The 27844-nt window shown below is 42.0% G+C and overlaps 1 protein-coding gene across 1 annotated transcript; it reads left to right on the forward strand.

Moving 5' to 3' along the window:
• The first annotated feature begins 1657 nt into the window (after window positions 1-1657).
• extl3 (exostosin-like glycosyltransferase 3) lies at window positions 1658-27838 on the forward strand. The gene is made up of 6 exons (XM_061091569.1): window positions 1658-1841; window positions 19873-22490; window positions 23402-23529; window positions 24536-24680; window positions 24801-24929; window positions 25809-27838. Exons 2-6 carry the CDS (start codon window positions 20355-20357, stop codon window positions 26016-26018), a joined length of 2748 nt encoding a protein of 915 aa, XP_060947552.1. The 5' UTR covers window positions 1658-1841; window positions 19873-20354; the 3' UTR covers window positions 26019-27838.
• The last annotated feature ends 6 nt before the right edge of the window (window positions 27839-27844 follow it).

Here is a 27844-nt window from a genome sequence, read left to right on the forward strand (position 1 = left end):
TCTTTGTCCTATTTATTATATTTTTGAAAACCCAATAAATACAATGGGGGGAAAGGGCTCTGACTTAATATTGCACTTAATTAATAAAATCCTTGGGGCTATTCAGGTGTTGCTTTGTATCTGCATGTGCGGTGGTGATGATGTGATATTTACTGTATAGATTTGGAGATTTTTCAAATTAAAGTCTAACATTTTCACTGTGGAATAGATCATTTCAGGATTTTCACTGTAGAAAATAAATAATTTCAGGATACTTCAAAGTACTGTAAAAACACTTTGCTCAATAAGTTCAGAGAGAGACTGATATGCCTGTGTTCAGGACCTCTCTGACTACCTACATACTGAATATCAAACATTTTTACTGTATAGATTTGGAGAGTTTTCAAATTAAGGTCAAATTAATTAAAATTAACTTTAATTTAATTTAATATTGTTTTATTTTTTATTTTATTTAATTTTTGTATATATATATTTTTGTAACTTTATATATATTTTTTTTTTTGTTTTTAAATTTACACAGTGTTAGATATTGTGCAATGAAAAGATGGTTGATATCCTGCCAATTTTAGGGGTTCAGTGTCTTAACAAGGACAGTACAGCATGCAGATGGGGTGAGTGAAGATCTTGTTGGAGAACGACCACTCTACCACCTAGGCCAGACCGCCTGCTCGTTCCCATGAGAAACTAAGCACACAAAGAAGATGGACAAATTATTGTGTGTGTGTGTCTGTGTCATTCTATGTTCCTTTTGATACACATTTCAGAGAAAACCATTGTATTTTCTATTTTACTACATATATTTGACAGCCTTACTTAAAATGTTACTTTTATATTTTTGGATTTTAGATACTGGATGGTTTAACATGCTTTAAAAACCTATTGTTAGAGAATAACCCAGTAGTTTCCAACCTTGGCTTCTGTCGCCTACTAGAATCACAGTGTGGGACACATTTAATTTAATGTAATTCTGAAAATTCATGCAAAACCTTCTAGTTTATATCCAGTGATCAAATAAATGACATAATGTTCCCATCAACTAGCACACGGAGTAAGGGTCACTCATAACTCATTAATCAAATCAAACCTGCAGCCTCCTGAACTCTTACTTTGAAGGGGAGCTGTCTCTCCGTCCCCCTCTGAATGTCCTCGTTCAAGTTTAGCTTCTCAGTTGACTTCCACTTCATGCACAGACCAGGTGAGTCCTCACTACTGCACGAATCTACAGCAATACAGATCCCTGGATCTTTGCTGCTTAATGTTACTTTTTTTTGCATGAAAAGTGTTTCAAAAATAAGGTACAATCGATTGATACCACTGCATTAATTTTCATACTTTCCATTATAAAATATTCTACAAGGTTTTGAGTTGGAAAAGTTTGCAAACATTTAGAATATTATAAAGTGTTACATGGATATACAATAGCAGTGTATGTTGTTGGAATATAAATTAAACCAAATTAAATGAATCAATATAAATGTCCGACTTTTTCCACCACTTCAAACAATCAGGTTAAATTCACGTTAAAATACATTAGTACCGACATCAACCACCAGGTGTAGCATTTAGCCCCTTTTTATAAACTCCCCTCGAAATTTGTGGGACATAAACACCATGTCCCACAATGCTCCGCGGCGGGCTGTCGGTGCTGTGTGTCCGTCCGTCCCTCGCTCCGACACAATGCAGCTTTTAATGGAGCTGAGGCTGTGAGCGGAGCGGGACTCGAACACGCAGCACAGTGGGCTCGACCGGACACCGCGAGCCCACCGACCCGCCGAACCGGTACCGGCGTGACGGAGCCACCGAGCGGCCACGACTCGCTTTATCCCCGGGACTCCGCTGCGGTGAGTAGCATCCGAAGCTAACAGCGCTGTGTTGTGACCACTGCTGGCTAACAGGCTAGCTCATTGACCACAAGAGACATATGTCCCCGTGTCCCCCTGCACCTCCCGTCCTCAGTGTAGCTGGGTTCACCAGTGACACTGCTGGAAATGTAGTGTTTTGTACGTAAAGACTTCGGAGTCGTTTTGTATTTTGCAGCCAATGGAAGTCGTGAGTGTTTCTGCTTTGATCTCGGCTGAGGTACACGTCAACCAGCCGGCGTCTCACCCGGAGACGGTCCCCCCCCCGGTACGGGACCCCCCCGGTACACATGCCGGTTCGGTGCACATCTCGATTTGATCGTCCCTGTCCTCAAACACGTCCTCAGTGTAGAAAGTAGAGTGTCACACCTTATTCCATTTAAAAAGAAATAAGTCACAATTTAATAATTGTGTCTTTACCCCTTTCCCATCTATTTTAGCATTTAATATTCAACTTTATCCTTTTCACATCTATTTTAGCATTTTATTATTTTGTCCTCCTTTTCATACCTGCCTTTTGGTGTTCCCTCATTCAGGTTTTTAATTCTTTATTAATTATTGCTTTTATTCCTTTAAAGCACGTTTTGTTACTTTTAGATTTGATCGTCCCTGTCCTCAAACATGCCCTCAGTGTAGAAAGTAGACTGTCACACCTTATTCCATTTAAAAAGAAATAAGTCACAATTTAATAATTGTGTCTTTACCCCTTTCCCATCTATTTTAGCATTTAATATTCAACTTTATTCTTTTCACATATCTTTTAGCATTTTATTATTTTGTCCTCCTTTTCATACCTGCCTTTTGGTGTTCCCTCATTCAGGTTTTTATTTATTTATTTATTATTGCTTTTATTCCTTTAAAGCACGTTGTGTTACATTTAGATTTGATCGTCCCTGTCCTCAAACATGCCCTCAGTGTAGAAAGTAGAGTGTCACCCCGAATTCCATTTAAAAAAGTCACAATTTAACCTGGAGCTCCTTAATGGCAAGCACATGCACAAGCGTTATAATTCACGATGATTGTACAGATCAGACTTTCATGCGAACATGCAGGTCATGGTAAAATTGTAGATTTGCTAATGGAAGTTCTGTTGGGTGTGAGTTTGAAATGTTTTAGATCTGCCTTGTCAGTCATGTACTGAATCTTTACCATCAGACCCAGTGCTTTTTATAGTTTCTTCCCTACTGCAGACCTGTGTACATTACAGAGTATCACCAGACATCGCTGCTACCATCTAACCCTTCATTTAATGTGTCTTTTCTTTCATGAAACCCACCTTTTGTTTCTGTAGTTATCATCCTGTTTCTTTATATCTTGTTTAGACCTAAAATCTCTTGGTATTATGTAATACGGCAACCGTTCTCTCTACAGCCTCCTAAGTGAGTTGTACGACAGTTTATTAGGTACACCCAGCTGAAACCGATGCAGTCCAGTACAACCATCCTGCAGTGGAAGTAGGTTGCTACACTCAGATATTGATTAGATTGATTAGATATTAGAAGAGGTGTTGATTGCATTTTCTGTTCATTGAATAATTGCAGGCTGGTTGCATGAACCTGCGTTTGTTTTTAGCTAGGTGTACCTAATTAACTGACAACTCCATACAAATGTAGTGTCATTTCTATTTTGATTATCAACCATTGACTCACTGGACAGGGTGGTTCAAGTACAGTCGTCTTAAAGCAGCGTCCCCTACACTGTATATAAGTTGAGTGTTGTATCCACCAGCCTCTTGCAGTTTTGTTAAAGTTGTCACCATTAAGACGAGGCTCAGCCTGTTTGTGAGAACAGTAAAGTTACTGCCAGGGGCCACTGCTTTTAAATCACATTTCACTAACCAGTAAATCACTTTTCACTTAAGATTTCTGGGCTCAGAGGTGATCACTTAATAAAAGCCTCACCAGAGCTGTTGGCCAAGAATGTGGTGATTTTTTTTTTTGTGTGGCTGTCTTCAGAGTATTTGTGCATTGTTACTCAACAGGAAGAGGGTTGTGTCAAATCAGATGGGAAGTCCTTGTAAAGTCGGGGAAAATATGAGCCAGATTTCCCGTTTGAGTACATTTTGTGTTACTTTTGTGTCTTTCAAAGTCTGAAACTCGGTGGATAAACAAAGTTGCTGAGCTCGTACATACGCAGTGTCCCAGAATCTGATGATGCAGAGGAAACTAAACGGGAGATTGCAGTGAGAAGTGCATAATCTTTTCCTCAGGTATAGAGGCAGGAGAAGTTAGAGTTCAGATTTCACATTGGGACCGTATCAACTTTCCAAATATCAGGTTGTGATGTATATTCATCATGTCTAACTAGATTTTGGCATCTTTGTGTGGGATGGTGAGGACGGGGCACGTGGTAGTTTTTGCAGGTCAGTTGTCTTCACCGAGTAATTGGGGTCAGTGAGTGTATCACAGCAGATCTATGCTGCTTGTGTTTGTTATGAATTGGTGTTTTTATTTGGAAGCCCTTTTCCATCATTGATATTTATTTTCTGTGCTCAGATAAACAGCTGTATGCCATTTCAGTATTTGTTAACTGGGAACTGAACAAATGAGGCTGTCAGATTAAATGTCAGCACAAATCTCTCTGGAATTTGAGATGCTGATAGAGATGTTATTGTTTAGATAATGTTGTGAATATAAAACTTTTCCCCTTGTTGTGGTCAGATTGAACCACAACACGCATTGATGTGACTGTATAGGGTAAAGTGTATTCCACTGTGAACACTGATATTGATCTTTTTCTCTCATAGGTTTGCTGTTGCCATACTGTGTTGGGACAGAAAAACTGCAAAGTCAGTATTTCATTATATGAAATCGGTCTGCGTTGAATACTTCAGGCCTGATAAAGATCCTGTACTTTGGAATAAAAAAAAATGTGTTTTTTTTTTAAAACACTCAGACCAAAAAAAAGGAATTTCTCACAGACTAAACCAAAATAATAACATAGCTGCACATTTGGTTTTATGTGTGATCTCATAAGTCCCTACTGTAAACAAAGGGCTTACAATTTAGTAACCGCAGTACATGCCTCAAATTGTGTTCGCTTACACTTGGGTCATGCACTGTTGTATTCTCTAGAAGACAATATTTCCAAAACACTTGATTGACCAATCACCAGTCGGGGTCAGTTGTCAATCATGACGTTTTGCTCTGTTTTTATAGCATCAAAGAATGAATTAAAACCAAACTGTAGCACTTTAACATACAGCAGAGTGATAAGAACTACCTAAACTTTTTAGTTAAACCCATGTCCCATCTGCTAACATGGAGTAGCCAGGGTTCTCCAGGTTGCGATAGGTAGAATTAAGCAATAAGGTGTTATTTCTACTCCCGATCTGACATTTTGACCCAATCTTTTCTCAACCGTGCGAGTCGTTTTATTACAGTAGATAAGTCGCCTGTGATATCTGAGAATCAAATAATAACACGGAAGACAAATTCGGTGCATGGTTAGAAAATACAGCAAAGCACCAAGTGAAGAGAAGGAGATCTTCAGCTCATGCTGCTGAAGTCGAGTTAGCTCTGTTCTTACTGAACACAACAGATGTTTTTCACAGCAATTTTTTTTTATTTGATTGCAGGAAAAGAACAGATGGAACTAATAACATGAATGAATTTTGAGTTTTATATGGGCTTTCAACTCCAGTCATGATGTTGTGCATGCTGGCTCATTGGCTGTCGCCTTACTGAATGGAGCCCTCTTTTATGTTGGTGGTTACACATGTGCGTTCCCCTTTTTACATTTTTACTATTGTTACAGCCTGTAGAGTGAAAACTATTAAATGATAAATGTATCTTGCTTAGAGCTGTTCTACTTATGTCAGGGTTGGAGTATGCTTCTTCGTGGCAGCCCTGAGTTATGATTAGTCTGGTAAAAATGTCACGGGCCAGTGTGAGAGAACTTGGTTGCATTGTTAAAAACACTGAGGCATTATTTGGCATGTCCTTGTCAAATGGCAACCGCTATCTCTCAACTTCCATTCTGTCCAAACTGTCCTGCTGTCCTCTGAGAGAGCGCTGAGGTTTAGCTGAATAGCTGAGTGTTCTCGGTATGGAGAAGCAAGCTCTTCTACCCCTAATGAACATCTGCTTTAAGAGGCAGGAGAAGTAAGGCTACAGAACCCAAGGACAGCTTGTTCTGTGTGTTTATTGAATAACGGCAGAGAGAAGAACAGATGTAACAGCTCGAAGCTGTACGAAGAGTAACTGGAGAACGAGATATGGTCTGAGTTGTTGTACTTTTGGCAAAGTCAGAAAACAGCAGCTCTCCGTGCCATGCTCGCTGTCGAATTTCTCAGCTAATTCGTTTTCCAAACAGAAATACTTCCTTAAATAGAAGTCCAGTTTTCCCTCCTCCACTGGACCTTAGTTAGTGGAAGATACTGTCGAGCTCTAGGGAAGTGCTGTGTGAGAAAAGCACTTAAAAATAAATATAATGTGAGGCAAGAGTGAATATTTGAGTGTCAGTCCCTTATTTCTTTTTACAAATCACACAGAACCTGTTGTCTTGTGAAAAGAAGGCAGTCACTGTCACAATGAGGCCATTCTAGAGTGATTTGTTTGATCTGCGCCCCCACACAATTTTCCACTTGTTGTTCTTGACATCCCAAGATCGAGCTCGGTGCATTTGAAAGGCCGAATGGGCACTAACAACATGACTTAATGCTGTGTGAGTGCCCCTCGCTGACACTCAGGTGCAGTCTCTTTTGGGGAGGTACACTGCAATAATTCTCCCATGTCAGGGGCTAATCACCCTGGCTCCCCTCCCACAATCCATCAGTGTCTGGAGTATGAGGCTTGCAGGGTTCTGGCAGCTGTTGTCGGGTTGAGTCAATCTGTTATGGCCTACGCCAGCCTGCACAGGAGGGGGGGGGGAGAAAGAGCTCTCAGGAGGACACAGCGAGCCGGGCTGCTACCGCTACCACGGCGAGATAACACAAGGATTGATTTGTTGGGAGGGCGGGATTTCAGGGCTTGTGTTAATTTTGCTGAGTTAGCCGCTAACTTTTTCCTCTGTGAAATATTTAGGGAAGAGTCAGGTTTAATCATGTATGACCAAAAGGGAAAATACTTTTATTACATGTTAGGGGTGGGAATTGGCAAAAATGTGACGATTCAATAGTATTACGATATTTGGGCCACGATTCAATAGTATTGCGATTCTGCGATATATTGCGTTACTGCAAGTATTGCGATTCGATTCTGCGATTCATGTCCCCCATATTATTCAAAGGCATTACAAAAAATGAGGAAAATAAGACTGCTCACCTCACTTCAAATGTCCCATTTAATTCTGTGAACAACATTGTCTTCTACACATTAACTGAAGTGCAAAAACTTTGTCCTTGAACATTCAGGAACCAGGACCTTTGTAATTATTTTCTGAATAGGAGACCTCTCACATGAACACTGAGCTCAATCATATAAATAAGAGTAACCTAGAGCTTCAATTAAATTGAGACCTGCAAGGTCATGACCCAAAATGTTAAATTCATTTGGGAATATTGGCATTTTTGTTCAGAAAAAGGAGTTGGTCAACATGCTCAGATGTTAAAGTGCTCCTCTGGGCCGTTACTAAATCTCCTGCAGTGGAGAACATCCTTTCCGCATACACACTAGGTATCTTTTAAACTCTGAAACTCTCCTCGTCATGCTTTGCCAGCCAGAGGCTGTTACATATATAATTGTAAATATTGCAATACTTTGTGCTACAGTATCGATATAATCGCGGGCGCAAAATATCGCGATACTGAACAGAATCGATTTTTTTCCCCCACCACTATTACATGTATATATATCTCGATCTACACAGGGAATGTCTTTGACTTTTAAGATGTTTGTGCAAACAAACATCAACGTGATCTATGTCTAAATTTGTCTTATTTTGCGAACAGGGACAGCACTCAGTGGATGAAAATCACTTAAATGTCTTAGCTTGCCTTTTTTATAATTTTTGTGTAATTATCGTGGCTTACAAACTAGTCCTATTTGTTGATTTAGCCTAAATGTTGATATTGCAGGGTTGGCACAGAGTGGTGTTGATGCTATGAGTTGGCAGAGACCTCACAATTCGACTCAGTTGTCAAGGCAAATATTTGGAGTCATGCTTCCATTTGCACTCTGTTCAGAGTGCATGTCTGTTCACAACTTTTCGAGAGCCGACGGAGGGGAAAGTTGAAAACAATTGAAGATGTAATGCTGAACTAAAAACATGCTCAACATGCGCATTTTGATTTGTCACAGCAGGAAAAGCACCAACCTTAATGCCTCTGTTCATTCAGGTGCGTGAGTAAGCAAGGATGCAAATACCATGGTCCTGACATAGCAATGGAATCATATTTTTTACTGTGTCAAGTCAGAATGCTTTGTTAAATATAGCATAATTGAATTCATGTGAAATCCAAGCTAGCAAAAGCTGTTGTGAAAAGTTTAACCACTTCCTGAGTTAACTAAAAGTAAGTTTCATTTCATCACATCTCTTTCACTGGGCACAAACCACATGCAGTGTCTCTAGTGTATAGTGTAGCAACACACAATGTACCACAGAATTCATGTAATCTATTCGAAGTGACAGGTACACATACGTGAGAGCGGGAACTGATTACATTCCACTTGTGGGAACAACGACAGCTGAAAGTACAAGTTCTGACTGTCTGCATGGATAGTAAAACATTGTGGACAAGAGCGCACAAGCAAGCATTGCAAATATTGCTGCACACTGATACACAGTGCAGCAAGGAAGCAAAACATTAGATCTCATGTCATTATGAGATGTGCACAAGAAATGTAGGTTCATTATGAAACTGTGGTGGGACAAATTCAAATATGGCAGGCAGACACAGTCTAGGTAATAAACGGGAAACACTGTTTGATGTAATTAGTTTAATTGGCAGAAATCCCATTGTGTATTATGGATATTCTAACTGGTGAACCTCCATGTTTTTCTGTCTCTCTGATGTGTACTCGTATAGAAAGTTAGTATTCGAAGAGCAATGTGCCTCGGTGCAAATCACTCAACTTTACCCTCGAAGTTTCGTGATTGAGAGGAAGACCGGTTTCTTTGGACTCATGAAAATCTCTGCTGCAGTGAGCACCACATGTAATAAATCACTGAGGCAGCTTTCACTCTGGAATACAAAAACAACCTTTCTATCCAGCTCTTTCTTTTTCTTGTCTTGGACAAACACTTGTAACACTGACCTGTTCTTATAATTATGATGACTGGACTTAATTTTAGCTTGAAGATAGGCGATTTATTCAGATTGGACCTGACCCTAAAAAAATATGACTGTTTGTCCTGTGAAATAATAATAATAATTCATTTTATTTGTAAGGCACTCTTCATCCGAGGATCTCAGAGTGCCACAAGTACATAGTTAAAAACAAAGTCCTAAAAAAAAAACTCAACTTAAAGTAAAAACGTCTTCTTGAATAAAAAGGTTTTTAGGCCAGTCTTAAAAGAGTCCAGGGTCTGTGTTGCCCTCAGGTGGTCAGGGAGACCATTCCATAGGCGGGGCGCTGCTGAGCAAAAGGCCCGGTCGCCCATGGTGCGGAGCTTGGTGTTGGGAACCCGAAGGAGCGAGCTACTTGTAGATCTGAGGGTGCGGGTGGAGGTTTGGGGAGTGATGAGTTCTTGTAGGTAGGGAGGTGCATGTCCATTTATGCAGTTATAGGTGAGGAGTAGGACTTTGTATTCAATCCGGGTTGAGACAGGGAGCCAGTGGAGTGAGTGGAGAATTGGTGTTATGTGCTCATATTTACGGACTCTCATCAGGATCCTGGCAGCGCTGTTTTGAATGAATTGCAGTTTTTGGATGTTCTTGCCAGTGATCCCAGTGAAAAGGGAATTGCAGTAGTCCAGTCTAGAGGAGATGAATGCGTGGACGAGCTTCTCTGCATCTGACAGGGTTAAAGTGGGGCGGAGTTTGGAATGTCTCAATCTCTTGATTATTGAGAGGAATTTACTTTAATTTATCTATGAGTAGCTTAAACCATGTTTTCTTCAATTTATTATCTTAACTGCTTATCTGGTGTGAGGGTTACTGGGGGCTATAGATAATCCCAGTTTGCATTAGATGTGAAGCAGGAAACACTCTGGACAAGTCACTAGTCTATCTTGACATATAGAGACAAACAACCATTCACACTCACATTCCCACCCACGGACAATTTAGTGTTCCCACTTGACCTTCACTGCATGTCTTTGGACTGTGTCAGGAAATTGGGTGGCACAGTGGTTAGAATTGTTGCCTCTAAGCAAAAGGATTCTGGATTCTAACCTGCAACCATTTCTTATTTGGTCTGAAATCATAGGACAATTATAAAGCAAATAAATGCCTTGATTCTAAGATACCCTTTTGAAAGAGGGGAAGACTATTGATCCTTCAGTTTGGATATTATCATGATTAGTCAAAAACATTTAAAGCAGCATCCATCCTAAAGCTGCTTTTGGTTTCCATTTTACCTGACGATTTACTAGATTCTGTTGGCTTGGACATGTATCCTCAGACTTTTCTGTCTCTTTTCATCTCTGTCTAAAGTAATTACGCAGATGCAAATGGTTAAATGAAAACCATGTGGCAGCCTGTAATTACATTTTCGGTAATGAATGGGTCAAATACCAGTTTCACAGAAATTCCCTCTGAAGATAGATAGAGCTTGACAAAAAAAGTGTGTCACATGAGACAGGGACCTGCCGTATAACAGCACATGGAAGAGAAGCTTGTTTGAATTTTGGTTTCCAAAATATATGATCTTAGTGTTCCACATTTATAAGACTATTTAGATTTCAGAGACCTACATATGAGACACCCTGAGTGTTGGAGCTGATAAACAAGTCTTTCACTGCTTCTTATGAGCGAGGATCTGATTTCACACATCCAGCTTGAAACGTTAGTCGGAGAAACACGTAAATTAAGCTGTTCACACTGTGAAAATAAGATGTTACAAGATGCAGCATGTAGGCGACTAATTGATAGAAAATGAATCAGCAGTCCTAATGGAATACTTATGTTTGGCATGTTTAAGTGTAAATGCCAATTTGATCCCTTGTCCTTCGTGATGGTACACTGAATATATTTGTTTTTTTATATATGAAAGACATTTGAATTTGTGACATTTTAGAGATGAGTCAATCATTAAAATAATTGTTACCTGCGGCCCTAATGTTAACCCAAAAAGTTTTTTAAAAAGGTTTTTACACTGCAAAAAACTAATTACAAGCATAGTCGATCCATAGTTTGGACCTTTAGGGAACAAATTGCGCTATGTGTCCACAAATGCCAGTGGAACCTTATCCGAATATTTTCAAACTGTGATATTATCTATGGACGTGTGGTTTCTTCTCTGATCAGTCAACGGTATCAGATCCAACAGCTCTGATTAATTCAGGAAGCTCATCAGCAACGGCTTTGCGGACTAATCAAGAAAGCTAGGCCAGCTAATTTATTTTCAAACTGCGACCGACACACACACACAAGAACATTTGCCCTTGAGAGAATCACAGAAGCTTACAGTTTGTGACCACACATTAGATTACTCAAATCACATTTTTTTTCCTTTCTGCAGATGTTACTTTCTCCGTTGAGCTCCTTCCCCTCTGCCTCATCCTGTCAGACATTTTCTGCTCTGATGGACGAAGTGAAAACAGTTGAAAAACCAAGAGGGAACACAGATATGCATTTAGGTCAGTTCATCCTCTGGTACCACAGCAGTTACTCTCACTGAGGGGGGATGGAGCATGATAAAGTTCAGGAGAAACTTTTCACATAGACACCTTTGGGAAACATTGTGAATCTATAGATGCTCATAAGTAGAACAAATATTTAAATAGCTTTATTTACCACCAGGCCTGGCAAGAAGAAAAAGGCCTGCGGAAAACAGTCAAATGCTTCTTTTCACACTACATTAAAACTAGTCATGCATCTCGCCTGGAGTGTGATCACGAGACCCCGCATCTCATCTATTTGTATTCAGCAATGCTCATTCTATAAACACATCCAGTCTTCTTTTCTGTGGACCGGAAAACTGTAATTCTGGGCCAACGACTTCGGCAGTGAAAGCCAGCGGCCGGAGGCAGTATGTTTTCGACTTGTCCATCCATCCGTTCCATTCTTGTAAACAGGATATCTCAAGGATAGCCCTCAAGGGAATTTCTTCAAATTTCCGACAAAAGTTTAGTATTACTCAACGATGAAATTTGAAAGTTATGTTTTTGGCTCATGAAAGTGTTGTCTTAAGAAACCCTCGAGAGAATTCTTTCAAATTTGGCACAAATGTTCACTTAAGCTCATAGATCAAACAATTAGATATTGGTGGTCACATGTCAAAGGTCAACATCGTGTTGGCCTCACAAAACATTTGCCACTTGGACAAAAAGATTAACTGATTAGATTTCAGGGTTCAAAGGTCACATTTTCCTCCTGATTCTGGAAAAAACTGCACTTTGCCTCCAAGAAGTACAACTTAATGGAAATTAAACTTCAAATCAACACCAGTGGAACCCTAATTAAAGGAAAGCTAACTCTTCCCTTTGTTTTTGGGAGGAGCAGAGTAACAATGCTAACTAACCATAATTAAAAATTTGCAGACTGTGTGAGTTAAAAAAAAAAGTAAGAAATTAAAAACATTAAAAAAATATATCTTTAAAGGATTTTAGAAGTTGAAGCTAATTAGAGAATGTTTTGAGTTGTGTGCGTGGGAAAACTTAGTGGGGGGTCCTGTGTCTGAACATCTGCTCCGACTCTAATTGGTTGTCACATTCTCAGCTCTCACCAGCACAGTGAGTGTGAGTGGCTCCTCACCTCAGCCCTGCAGGGCACCGTACTCGTGCCACAGCAGTTTTACAGCAGAGGCTCCGGTGACAGATTGGAGCTCGCTGCAAAGCCGGTGTGATGCATTTTGTTGATCAGGCTCCCAGGCCTCGCAAACACAGAGCGTCATCACCTGTCAAGCTCAAAGATTGGTACTCAGTTGCAGTCAAGTTGCCACAGCCCTTTCTTTGATACTCATGATAGATAGATTTATCTTGAGTTGATACTTAAAGGACGAACATGTGCAATCCGACAAGGGAACCTTTTTTTTTTGGTTTTAGGTTGGAAGGCATTCAGGTCCATCTGTCATTATGCACTCATTCCTTTTTCCTGGTTCTCTCTCTTGCCGTCCCTGGTATTCTGCAACGTTATAAATACACATCAGACAACTGGTGTGTGATGTTTGTATCCACACAGCGGGGGCATTGAAGGGTGGGTCTTCTGTCTGCCTCCATTTGTCTCTTCACTTTTGATGCACACACTGAGAGATAAAGGTCAACACGCTCGTATAGTTTGCAGCGAGTGGGAGGCGGTCCACATGGAGGACGATTTTAATTGCGCCTGCGCCAGGTCGTCACCGCGCTGATGGTCCTGATGATCATTACAGCCTCATTTTTATCTCCTGCTCCGTGTTATTGGATAATAAAAAGAACCGCAGAAACAGCAGCTACTGGAAAGTTTTCACTGCTGACACTGTAGACTGTAAATAAAAATGGACGACTTCACTTCCTCCCGTTGTGAAAGAAAATGACGCTAAAATGTCATGGATGCAGTCGTGACTCAACCAATTATGAGTCAGTTTCAGCTTGTGGCATCGAAGAACTAATTTAAACCAAATTGTATTTAATGAACTCCTTTAATTAGGCGTGCATGTCATTTTTAATATACTACAATATGGGTTGGATGAGGGTATAAAAGTTAATTAACTTGCTGTCTGAGTTTTTATCATGGAAGCTAATGGAGCACGGTGGAAAATATTGCTGATTAATCAATTAATAACTGACCAGCACTGTTGTGTTGCAAAATTTGATTATTGTTACTATCTGATTACGTGTTTTGATATTTCATGTATTAACTCGATAGGATTTTTCCATCAATGGTTTATCAATACATTTCCAGAAACTGTATAAACAATATATTTGTATATCTAAATAGAAGTTACAGACATAATGTTTTTATTCATGTGACCAATCACTGAACCACGTTATTAGTCTCAGATCGGGTTAGAAACCAAGAATCATTTTCATTTTTAGATTAATCTGTGAACTAAACACAGAGTATATTTACATGCACACTAGCATCCTCTTTTAATCTTATTTTAGACAATATCCTTTTTGATATGGTATTTTAAATAGATTTCAAATTGTCTGCATATCGCAGGCATGTCTCAGTCTCTTCTGCTCTGACTCTGACTGCAACAACACACAGGGGAGGACGAACCCAGTTTATTTTTCTGTCTTCCTCTGTTGGATTTAACGCTCTGCTGGATTTGGCTTCTCCGTCAGTCACTGAAGGCGAGAGCTACAATTTTAGTTTATTTTTTGAAGCACTGGTGTCATATCAATACCGGGGTATAAAACAATTTGATACCAAACTTAAACTGATATAAACATTTAAAGGAATTTGGCAATCCTTTCTAAGATATGGATATGAATGTCATTGAGGCTTGATATTTCACAATTTAATAATAACCTTTATCGTAGATGACTTTAAAAAACACAAATGAAACCAAATATCAGCAAAAATGTCCGTCTGCTCATATCGACCTACATTATCAATGTTTATTGGAATTGATGGTGTTCAAGTTAGAAAATATTGATATCAACATTTTCTCAAGATCCAGGTGGCATCATTTTATGTACTTTTCAGTCAGTTAATCAACAAACTTTTGAATTCCTTTTCCAAGCACTCTTACATCCTCTGACTTTTCATTCCCCCTTTTGAGTGCGGCTCCACAGCCCTGCAGTCACCTCTGTAATTCACCGGTGCAAAAGATCCTTGAGATGGTTCAGTCAGCCGTCTGCAGATGAGCTGTGATCCATGGCTGCAACAGCTGCTCCCCTCACACAGCCATGTGACTGTACCTTCCCCTGCAGCTGCCTCCATCTCTCCTTTTTTTCTCCCCCCCCCCCATCACCTCCACAGGGAAAGCCTTACCTCCATCTCCTCCACGAACTCATAATTAATTATGGAAAGGCTAGTCTCTAAGCACAATGAGCCAAGCCCTTGAAGGGGAGAAAATACATCAGGGTAACCCGGAGTCCCAGCAGGCACGATGTTTTTTCCGAGGTGCAGCAGTGTCACCTCCAGAGGCCTGTGCTGCAGCAAGATAGAATGGTGTACGTTTGGATTTATGCCACTTCCAGGCTTTAGTTTGCACTCTTATTCCTTTTTATGCCTCAGCTCTCGACAGCTGTGGTCGAGGCATTATGTGTCCGGGTTGTCCGTCCACCCGTCCGTTGCATTCTCGTCAATGTGATATCTGAGGAACGCCACAAGGGACTTTGTTCAAACTTGGCATAAACATTCAGTTGGACAGATTCCTCTCAGACTGTTGTGGTTTGGAGATAAACATACATATCTTAACAGAGATGCTAGCATGTCTGCAGACTCTTGGGGCTCGATGTTACACCTGGTGCAAAGTAAAAGTAGATTTGAACTTGCCAAAAAAAAACTTTTGCTGCCTGAAATTAAGAAATAAAGCCCTTAGGGTTGCTGCCATCTAATGAACTGATATAATACCAAAGCAGCTGTCTTAGAAAATTGCAGATTATTTTTGTTAGTAGTGAGTCATAAAGGGAATTAATTTTCACAACAGTTAAAACTGTATCAAAGCCCACTTCTGCCACTTTTGTTAAAAAAGTGGCAGCTTAAATGGGCATCCATTAAAAATGTGTCCACTCAGTCATGGTACAAAACCTTTGATGGCTGCAGCATCTGACACAACCCCAATAACCCCCCACCTCTTACGTATTCAAATGGTTGTCGATGCCAACTCGATTCAAAAACAATTTTGAATTTAATGACATTATCAAGGCTTAGAGGAATGTCTCTCCGCCACCGTGCCAAAATAGGATCCATCTTCAATAGTACTTGTGGTCACTATATATTTTGGAGACGTGCTACCTAAGGTCTTATTAAAAATAGAAGCTGTGTGATCTTTCCCTCATTTGCTACCTGTCCAAAACTCCTCATAGACAGGATAGGAAAAACGTCAAAAGATCCTCATTCTCAGAATCATCAGCTTTCACAGATTCCCAAGCTGTTAATGCCGTCTTTCCCCTACATGTGATGGTACCCTGCAGTTAACTCGATAGTGCTCGAGTGAAAGCCTGTTATGGTTGGATGTCGATTCTGTCTGTGCTCTCTGTTCCTTCATGGAGGAATTTCAGGCCGGTCTCAGAAAGCCGTGCCAGTGTGCAGAGGGACTGTTCAAACATTTATACAAGCGCTTTCCCTCAAATGTCTGTGAACTTGGAAGCAGCATCCTCAATCCGTCATTCAGCCTCTGAACTCTGCACCTGCTGCAGTTATTCTTTTGAATTTTTTTTTGCCCGAAGCGGCTTGGTATTTAATCACAGCATGGTGCGGCTCCGAGTGCCCGCAGTAATATTACTGCAAATTCTTTCACACTCATTAACTTGGCTTAAGCGAGGAATTTGGGGTTTGATTGACATTAAAGTCTGCACTCCAAATGTCTGTCCACTGCACATGGTCGGTTTTTATACCCCTAAATCAAATTAACACACTGCTAGACGACCGCAGTCTGCGTTATTCATAGGCCCGGCCGGTAATTTGCTGACTGTGTTGCTGCTCGCTCAGTGCTCACCATGTGGAGCAAAGGGGTTTTATCTGGGTCATCAGTGTGGTGGTGGCAGCTGTGCCTCAGCTTCTCCTTTCGCCTGAGATGACTGCAGACTATTTTATCTAAAGTGCTGAAGATTTTTCCTTCTGCAAAAGGAGCTGGATCATAAATGAAATTTGTGTTTTTCTTTATGAGTTATTAAATATAATATAAAGAGATGATTCAGCTCTTGGCATCTTTTTTTTACCATATTATTTGTACAAAATAATTAGAATATAATACCACTGCAGCTCTACAGTCACAGCTTTGTGTGAGCGTGTATCAGCAGGACGTGTTATGTTTGTATAAGCTGAAGGCAAAGACTGGCATTTTATAATCTCTCCAAGTGGAAGTAGTTTTTTTTATAGTGCACTCTTACATCTGCTGCCTTGAACGTCTAAAGCCTACGAGTGAAAATGGCTCCATCGGCAGTCCTTTAGGTGCTTAACACCAAACCGCCTCGCTGCTCAGTGCGAGGTAATGACGGCATTATGATTGATCCCTGCAAACTAAGTCCAGAGTGATCAATGCCTCACTGTGTGTTTTCCATTCGGACAGATTAAGCTGAGTGTAGTGGAGGGAAGACATTCTGCAGATTAGAAAACTACAACTGAAGAGATTGCAGTTTAGTTTTCCTGTGTATGTGTATGCGGCGCTCCATTTCCCAGATGCTTCCACGAGCAGAGCTTAAAACCAGCATGTTTTTTGGCTCCAGATTAGGCCGAGCAGCAGCGTTTGCCAACATCTGCCCGCCATTACCCCCGCGACATTGGAAGTCATGCAGCAATTAATCAGACTGTTGTGATAGTTGTCTCTCGGTCATTTCGCACCTCAGGCGCATCACTGAGCAGCAGGATGGAGGTCAGCGATCAAAGGGTCGTAATTCCTGGGAGTTTCTACTGTACGTGCTCCCCTCATAAATACACCAGAAGCCACTGGGCTGTAGTTACTTTGTAAAGCCAAAGCATCTTGTCTAATTAGCCTGGGGAGCTTTGTTTCCGCATTTGTTTGCTCACTGTTTGCTCAGCCGGCTAAGCATGCTGCCGTTGTGTGCCGATGACATTATTTGCAGCCAGTAGTTAAAATCAAATCCTCTTATATTTTAAAATCTCTGTCCTACTATAGAATTATAATTATATCCACCATTTATTTTGGTATAAATTATTGAATAGTAAGATCATCAAATATTTTATTAGTTGACATTTTGCAATAATGAATGTAAAGGTGCTACCTCCCACGATTTTCTAACAGTTTATAGACAAAATCAATAGATGTATTAAACAGGAAAATCGATTACAACATAACTAAAATATTAGCTGTGTATTAAAAGGTTTTAAGTGGTTTTAGACATTTAGTTACAAAGAAGGAAGTAGACGCTGGATATGTCATTTTTGTGAAGATAAAATCATAAAGCTTTCATGTGATCTACCTTTCCTCGTTCCTCTCCCTGAGCTGTGCACACATGTTGCTGTGGGTTGTATTTCAGTCAGGAACCCCTTAACCTCTGAAATGTCAGTCCCATGGAGGCAGCAGAGAAAAATGATTATTTGACGCTGACGGAATGAAAGATGGCTTCTTGTTGTGTTTTTAAGATGGTATCTGTCAATGTTGTGATGAAAGCAATTCACTAGTAGCCCAGACATTATCAAGACAAGCTGGTATGTCAGGGAATGGTCAACACCATCACCACCTGCATTTCTTAAAACCTCGGGTTTCTGTGACTCTGTCTCTCCGAGCTGCTCTGCTTTATCGAGGCTCTCTCTCTCTCCCTCAGTGTTGTGTGTTCTGAAATGCATTGGATAAGGGCTGCTTGGCACTTAGCCTATCAGATGCAATATCCTTAGGGCTTGTGATGTGGTGTGATGTTACATGAGCTAAGAAAGCAGACTGCTATCTGTGGGGAAATTTAGATCATGCTCCTGATGTAGGAATCTTTATAGTTTTTAAGTATAAAGAGACGGCCGCTGCTCCTTTTCTCGCCCGATGCGACGTGCACCAGAAACAGCGTAATTTCCGCTGGCTTGTGGCTTCATGTCCGCTGGTCATAACTTGGGGAACAAAATACATCTAGTGCAACATGGGTTGAGCTTAAGTCTGGGAACAAGTCCGTCTCTACAGATATTGCTATGCTCCCTTGTTAATGTCCTTCATGACATTACTTAATGTCATAAATGTTGCAGCATAGAAATTGTGAGATTGCTCCAGGAGGAAAGAAGCCAGTGTCGAATCCGTTCGAGTTTGTGTTTCGTCTTTTTTTTCTACCTTTTTCTGGCAGCGTGATTGTATTTTCCTCAGTGGCGACACCTGCCATTTACAAGAATACACCAAATTGCTGCTCCTCGAGCACGAGTATGAAAGGGAGAGGTGTCATTTTTGCGTCACAGCTGGCGCATGCAATGACCAACCAACAATGTCAAATATAACCGCAGCTTCACTGTGACTCCCAGTGCTGCTTTGGTTTTTAGCCCAGAGCAACTGCATCTTTCCAAAATATTTGCAAACTGGAAAAGCAGCGCCTGAGGTCCTGGGTTTTTGTTGCATTCTTTGTATTTGAACATACGGTGTAGGTGAGGCTGAAAAGAATTATTCATGTGAAGCTATTCTAGCATCGATGTTAGGATGAGACCCAACACACAAGCTCTCCTCCAGTGGCCTCGGGAACATGCTGTAAACCTCTGAAGAAAGCTGGCAAGCGTCTGCATCAGAAGGTGCAGCTGATTTCCTTTGAGTCATTTTCTCTTCTGGACTGGTGAAGATAATTCAACATCACTCTGGAGATCAATCAGGGATGCTCAGTAATTTGAGTCAGTGATGAGTGTGGGATGCAGGAGGACGCTTTTAATGAGATTTGCTGATGGGTGCTGTTGGCATGGCTCCCCTACTTTGTGTAGCTTACCAGTGATGGCTCTCCGTCGTTTTGTGCTCTTTCTATACAATTTTGAAAAAATGACAGTGATGTGCCCTGGTATTCCGCAGCACACTGCTTCTTTCTTTTCCTGGTCCGGAAAATCATGCACAGAATGCAGTGAAAGTAGGATGAGTTGCAGAGTCTTGTTCTTACATTGGCCGACTGTTGAAAGCCAGTCTATAAATATTACAGATGTACTTTAATGTGATCTTGACTTGAAGGCCTTGCACCCTTTTGCCTCTCGCATTTCTGTGATGACAAACTGGGCTGAATTTATAAGGGCAGAAGAAATAAAGTATCTTAATAAATTTCTCATATTTCATTAAAACACAATTTTAAGTTTGTGAGGTGCATGAAAAATACAGTAAATACAAATACAGTTATGTCTTCCCAGCAAATAATCATAGATAATACTTGTCACTCATTGGCCATTTTTCTTGTTCTTTTATCTCAGGTTCCTGTATCAAGACGACAAAGGAGAAGATTGTTGAAGCTCCACATCTTAAGGAACATCTGAAAAGGAGTAATAAAATGAGCACATCCCAGATAGAAACAACTGGCCCACACAACTGTCTCCCTCACCTGTGAGCAGACATGCTCCCCCTGGATCACTCTTCGAGGGGCACCCCTCCACAGTCGCGGGACTGTTTCCTGACATAGATTTGGAAGAATGGCTCTACCTTGTGACATAAATGGCAATAGGTTGTGTGGGCTATAACACGTTAGAGTACATATTCGAGTACAGGTGAGGCTGTTGCCAATGCCCACAGGACCCGTAAGAGGACTTCGATGACCTATACACAAGGACATAAATACGCCCCAGATTTGATTTAGTATCCATCTTACTGCCTTGCCGACAAGGTTGACTATGGCTGCTATTGATCCACATAGCAACGGTTCCATGATGGGGCGAGGAGCGGACTGAGGGAGTTGACAATGCAGCGAAACGGTGGGGGGGTGGGCGCTGGAGGCCAGCCATGGGTGTTGCGCCGTGTGCGTCTAACGTGGCTCAGTTTCATGCTCTTCTTTATCCTGGTCTTCTTCCCACTCATCGCCCACTACTACCTCACGACCATTGACGAAGCTGGAGGTCCCGATAAGCGTATCTTTGGGCCTCGGCCTGGCGGTGAACTGTGCGAAGCCAAACATGTGCAGGATCTTTGCCGCATTCGTGAGTCGGTCAGCGAGGAGCTGCTGCAGCTGGAGGCCAAGAGGCAGGAACTCAACGGGGAGATCGCCCGACTCAACTTGCGCATTGAGGCCTGCAAACGCAGCATTGACAGTGCCAAGCAGGATCTGCTGCAATTGAAGAATGTTATTAGCCAGACAGAGCATTCCTATAAAGAGCTAATGGCCCAGAACCAGCCCAAGCTGTCGCTGCCTGTAAGGTTGCTGCCAGACAAGGAGGACCTAGGGCTTCCCCCACCCAAGTCTGCACGCTCCTGCCGTCTGCGGTCCTGCTTCGACTACGGGCGCTGCCCTCTTACATCTGGGTTTCCTGTTTATGTCTACGACACAGGCTCTTATTCATGGGGGGACTATCTTGACCCACTGGTGAAGCAGGCCTTTGCAGCATCAGTTAAGAGCAACATTTATATAACTGATAACCCCAGCATTGCCTGCCTGTATATGGTCCTTGTTGGAGAGATACAAGAGTCGATCTCCCCTCCACCATCTCCTTCAGAGCTGGAAAAGCAATTAAAAGCTCTTCCCTACTGGAGATCAGATGGACACAACCATGTACTAGTGCATCTCTCTAGAAAATCCATGACACAGAACTTCCTGTATAATGTGAGCGCAGGACGTGCAGCAGTAGCTCAGTCCACCTTTTTGGAGCAGCAGTATCGTGAGGGCTTTGACTTGGTTGTATCCCCACTGGTTCATGCCCTCTCAGAACCAAACTTTTTGGAAGTGCCCCCTCAAGTACCAGTCAAGAGGAAATACCTCTTCACCTTCCAAGGAGAGAGGGTGGAGTCACTGAGGAGCAGCTTACAGGAGGTACCTCCTCAGTCATTCGAGGAGGAGATGGAAGGAGACCCACCAGCCGACTACGATGATCGCATTATTGGCACCTTAAAGGCAGTGCAGGACAGCCACTTGGATCAGGTGCTGGTGGAGTTCACCTGTAAGGACCCTCGGCCAAGTTTGCCAACTGAGTGGTCTCTTTGTGGACAGAGAGAGGACAGGCTGGAGGTGCTCAAGGCTTCGACTTTTTCCCTGGTGATTTCTCCAGGAGATGGGCAGCTGGTGGCCTCAGCAGGCTGTGGAATGAGGCTCTTTGAAGCCTTAGAGGTAGGAGCCATCCCAGTCATGTTGGGGGATCACTCCAGACTACCTTACCACCAGTTTATCCGCTGGAGTGAGGCTGTCATTATAGTTCCCAAGCCCCGTGTCACTGAGCTGCACTTTCTGCTGCGCAGCCTATCAGACAATGACCTGCTAGCAATGAGGCGGCAGGGTCGCTTCCTGTGGGAGACCTACTTCTCCACCTCAGAGAATGTTCTCAGCACCATCCTGGCCAGCATCAGAACCAGCATCCAGGTCCCTGCTGCACCCATCAAAGAAGAGCCCGCCCATGAGATTCCTCACAAAGCTGGAAAGCTGGCCGGAACTGATGCCAACCTGGCTGACAATGGTGATCTGGATTTGGGTCCTGTGGAGACTGAGCCCCCCTACGCTTCTCCACGCTTTCTGCGCAACTTCACATACACGGCTGCAGAAACCTACAGAGCATGGAACCGGGCCCCGGGGCCTTTTCATCTGTTTCCCCACACGCCTCTAGACCCTGTGCTGCCCTCTGAAGCCAAATTCCTCGGCTCCGGTACTGGTTTCAGGCCTATAGGTGGAGGTACGGGAGGTTCAGGAAAGGAGTTTCAGGCAGCTTTAGGAGGGAACGTGCCACGAGAACAGTTCACAGTGGTAATGCTGACATATGAGAGGGAGGAAGTGCTGATGAACTCTCTGGAGAGGTTGAACGGACTGCCGTACCTCAACAAGGTAGTGGTGGTGTGGAATTCACCCAAGCCTCCTTCAGATGACCTGCTGTGGCCCGACATTGGCCTTCCCATTGTGGTAAGTGCTCCTGCAGCTATAATCCTTATTCAACCAATGTGCACATATTAATCAGGGTAGTGTTGGATTATTCAGTAACATATACATCTCTCTCTCATCCTGACTCTCTGAAATGCAAAACAGTAAATCTGTAATATGTGTCAGAGCTGGTGCAAAGTTTGCTTAAGTACTTTATAATGAAGTGTGCATCATTCAAACTCTGCGGGTGTCCTTCCAAATTACCAGAAGCTTTTCTACAGGGGTGTGAAGAAGTATGATGTTCATGAATAATAGAATTTGTGCTTTTGAATTAAGTTCGAAAAGTAAAATATTAATCCATTTCATTTCCACACTATTGGTTTGTGACAGAGACTCTGTGGATGAGTGTTAAGCTGTGAGGGAGACACTAAAGAACAGGACTCTGTTTGGTGGAGTTGTTGACGCAACATGCCACTGAAATTGGACAAGCTTGTATGCAAGCAGATTAATTTGAAAATCAACTGGTGTGAATGTTGATTCCAGGCTCCTTAAATTCGAGGATGTGCCGCTTTTCTCTGCTGTGAGTCACCTTTTGAGTTTTGTTGCCTTTGGTTGGTAAAAACAAATACAAATAAATAATAATAAAATAAATATATTGTATTGATTGATGAAGCCCTTCAATAATTTATACCCTAAGATCTTAGTAGAGCTTAAAAGCACTTAACCACAATAATAGTCATATGCACCTAGCTGAATTTAAGTCATCAGTCATTTGCTGCCAGATAGCATTTACCTGTAATTCAGTTTTAACATCTTTTATAGGGAAGCGTACGAAATGCTCCGTGTGCAGCATCACTCAAAAATGTTCTCAGCAGTACTCACCACAAGTAGCCGCTTCTAAAGTGCCCTCCATAAAAGCTCTTGCCAAGTTGTGTCTCGTCTCATGCCTGCAGGTCGTCCGCACAGACAAAAACAGCCTCAACAACCGCTTCCTTCCCTGGGACGCCGTGGAAACGGAGGCCATTCTCTCGATTGATGATGACGCTCACCTCCGCCACGATGAGATCATGTTCGGGTTCAGGTCAGTGATGAGATGGAGGACGCATGAAGCTCTAGGAAATGTTTGGGTGGGGTACATTTTCCAGAGGGAAAATGAATATCTAATAACACATAATTTTTTATTTTATTTATTTTGCAAGCACTGTATGAAAAAAAATAGATAGAGATTAATAGATGTGAGGTGAACACAAAAATGCAGGAAAATGGAAGGAAAAAGCTTTGTTACTTGTCAGAGTAGAAACCAAAAAATGCAGCAGCATCACATTCCTCAAATCACTGAGAAACTGAACCAACCACTAGAGACTGCAGCAGAGGAAATGAAAGGGAAACATTTGATCAGCATCTTGTATCGATCCCTTTTTCAATGTTTGGCTTAGATGAATATGAATGAATTTGGAGATCCCATTGAACCAATTAAAAGAAGGACGCTGTTGTGTTGATTTAGCTCAACATTCCCCCCGTCACTCAGACTCATCTACACCTTAGCGCTGCAGCAGCTTGTCCGTACAGGCAGAGAGTGTGACTGTGTGTGTATGGGGGTCATTCGTCAAACACCCACCTCGCAGAATTACCCAGGAATGTATCCACACCTTCAACTTCCCCCGAAGAAGAAAGATTTCACATCATCCTACTGCTCTTAAGTGTTTTCCTTTGAGCTCATCTGAGATTTCAGACATCGTCTGCGGTGTTTGACAGAAACTTAGCAACTGGGCCACAGCGTGTGTACATGTGAGATAAGAACAATGTTTTTGTCTTAAATAAAGTCGGTTTATAAAATTGTCATATGCTGATAAAAGACATCACAGTTGTAACTTAATTGGTCCCAAGGGGAAAAAATAGTTGCCACCTATATTCTGTAGATGATGAGCAGAAATAGATGGATGCAGTGGCATACGCTCAGACACACTAATAACTTCACAAAGCCACAGATAACCACAATTAAATATAATCCGTGCAACATTTATCAGATGGTCGGATTTGTTCTTGAGGAATGTTGCTGAACACCTGTGCTCGGCGTTGTCTCGCAGAGTTTGGCGTGAGGCTAGAGATCGAGTCGTGGGCTTCCCTGGGCGCTACCACGCGTGGGATGTCAACCATCAGTCGTGGCTTTACAACTCCAACTACTCCTGTGAGCTCTCCATGGTCCTGACGGGAGCGGCTTTCTTCCATAAGGTCAGAACCTGCACCTCACAAAAAAATGAAAAACTACCACGTCGTTCATCAGATAAATTTTTTTTACTATATCTCAGCCGTGTCATACATGTGTCTCCCTGTGTCTTTGTGTACTTGCAGTACTACGCCTATCTGTACTCCTACGTGATGCCCCAGGCCATCAGGGACATGGTGGACGAGTACATAAACTGCGAGGACATCGCCATGAACTTCCTAGTGTCGCACATCACCCGCAAACCACCCATCAAGGTCAGTAGCGTTCGGCTGTGCTCAGATCCACGTCGGCAAACTCTGTGTCTCCCCCAGGACCTGTGTATTTATATTTTTCCTCATTTAGCCTTGCCATTACTCAAACTGACACATCCAATATTCCACACAAATAGTAAATCAAAAACACAAGATCGAGTTTGTGCGTTCTGCCTGGTTTTACTCCTGGATTTTTATTGGAAGGACATTTATTACCGGAGAGTTTATATATTTATGACTAGACAAATAGTTATAACAATCAAGCCATGGAGGCTGCTGGAACTGAAATGTTGTAGCGGCCCTCGGTTTAACTTCTTTTTGATTTAGAGGATGTTAATAGTCTGGGGTGTTTCAGGGGGAATTAAGGGCAGCTTTGATGGAGTGTGTTGCATGACAGCGTTTCGCTGCTTGGAATAAGCCTTGTGAATAATGAATTTGGGACAAGTTCTGATGTGGAGTCCTTAATAGTAAGACTACATTTCTATTTTAGACCAAAATCAGACAAATAAAGCAGATAATAAATTGCTTTTGCTATTATGTGCACAGTGAGTGTGTTGAAAAATCTGTGACTGGCTAACTGACTGTTTCTTGTTTGACAAAAGCAGCTTCTCATTTCTCACCATTAACCATGTAGTTTGTAAGTTAGAAGTTTGTTATAGACCAATTAGACTAATGTTAGCTTTCTCCCTCCAGGACTGATGTGTTTGGAGAATGACACAGTATCTTGGGTAATGGCAGTCTAATAATGCTAATGGATGCTAACAGTAGCCGAAACTCTCACAGCATTGGATGTGAAGGACATAAATGGGGTGTATGTAACCTGTAAAACCACAAAATGACCAGGTTACGTAATGACACGCTCCTTGACTTTTTCTTTCCCAGGTGACATCTCGTTGGACTTTCCGCTGTCCCGGCTGTCCCCAGGCGCTCTCACACGACGACTCCCATTTCCACGAGCGCCACAAGTGCATCAACTTTTTTGTCAAAGTGTACGGCTACATGCCGCTGCTGTACACGCAGTTCCGGGTGGACTCTGTGCTGTTTAAGACTCGTTTGCCCCACGACAAGACCAAGTGCTTCAAGTTCATCTAGCATTGGGCTGAGTGGCCCAGCGAAGAGCCAAAAAGCCAAGTGGAGAAGTGGAGGTATTTAAAGAGAGCAGCAGCTCCCACGGCGAGCAGCGATGATGGAGGGAAGGATGGACGGATGGCCAGATGCACAGAGTCTTGGATTAGGATTTTGCCCGGGGGAAACTGACATATTAACCTTGTGGCCTAACCCACGACTACTGATCATTTGGAAAGTGGAAGCTGAAAGGGACCACTGCCAACAAAATAAGTCTCTTCAGTGGACATCACTCCTCCTGTTTCATGTTCTTCAATCATGCTCAATCATTAACCACTACAGATGTCATTGGCACCTCCAGACGGCCTGCTGAGGAACGAGGGCAGGTGTAGCCCGTGTACAGAGACTCTCCCAGGAGACTCTACCTGATAATGGAGCGATGAGTTAGTGGATCACTGACAGACTGACGCCAGGCTGCGCTCGGCTCAGCAGCCTGTTGACACTTTCCCAACGGTGAGCAAAGGTGACACCAGCACATGGCTGCAGCTGCCTGTTTCCGTGTTACAGTAACAAACTGTACTTCCTGTACTTGTACGTGAGAGAAGCACTGATGGTCACAAGTATTTTATTGAACAAACTCTTTTTTTTCTCCCGGTTTTTAAATAATGTTTAAATGTGTAAATCTCTATGTGGAGCGAACAGTTTCCAGAGCCTCTGCCTGTGGGAGATCAGACCCAGATTCAGTCTGAGGAAGAGAACAGGACCGTGTCCGAGGATTTCAATAACACGTAGGCCCGATCATGTTTAGCAGTGTTTCAGCAGTCACCATAATGCCTCAAATTTGTCATGAAAACCAGCCGCCACCTCGTCGTTTTGTTATGCTTACAGTCGCTCGTCTCTGATGTTCAAAAATTGACCTGTTTTTTATGCTATAGGGTGTTTACTAATGTTTGTTAAATTTGGTCCGAGTCACATTTCAATGTAATAATATCGACCAATCATCCGTTACGCTTTCCTTACCGAGAATCACAGCTGCCAAAATGAACAGAATAGGTTTTAATCATGCAGACAGACTCAATGCAGCTCAGTGTACTGTTAGATCACGGTAACAATGTTAGATTTAAAGGGACAAGACGCTTATTTGCATTCTGGTAGAGATCTGGATGAGAGTGTTGGAAGTTGCTGCATTAGCAGGAAACGTAGCATTGTAGTCTCTCGCTGATGCTGGTACAGGAAAATCTCTAACGCTAAGCTAAGTGGCTGCAGGCGGAAGATTTATATTTTCAGAAAATAAGAGCAATATCAATCTCCCCCAGAAAGCAAATAAAGGTAATTCCCATGTGTTTGAAACTACCTGCTGGCTTTGCATCAGAACCACATTAGATCTACAGAAGCATCCCAGCTCAGACAAAAATGTCACTTTAGTGTCGCCATGTTGGTTTCACTGTTGTTGTTTTTTTGTTTTTTTACCATTGCTTGATGAATGTTTCCTTTGCCAAATCGGTACGATATCTGCTGCTTGACAGCGATGCTCAGTGCTCGGGATGCAGTCTGGTACACCGACATCCACTCTGCATGGTACTTTACCAGGAGTCAACCCATTGTATATTATAAATCCAAAGTTCTTTATTTGACCATGTACGACTAAGATTCCTGTAATCTGAACATAACATCAACCTGAAAAGAAAGATATTTAGATTAGCGTCTCCTTCCCAACAAATTATGTTCTGTTTTACCAGAACTCTCATTAAGTCCATGGTTCCTGTATATTTATTGAATATATTATGAAAAAAAGATTTTTTTTAAAGCTGATAATGACACATGCAATAAAATGAAAAGACATTGTAGTTTAT

The sequence above is a fragment of the Limanda limanda genome, chromosome 18 (assembly GCF_963576545.1).
Source record: "Limanda limanda chromosome 18, fLimLim1.1, whole genome shotgun sequence".
Lineage (NCBI taxonomy): Eukaryota > Metazoa > Chordata > Actinopteri > Pleuronectiformes > Pleuronectidae > Limanda > Limanda limanda.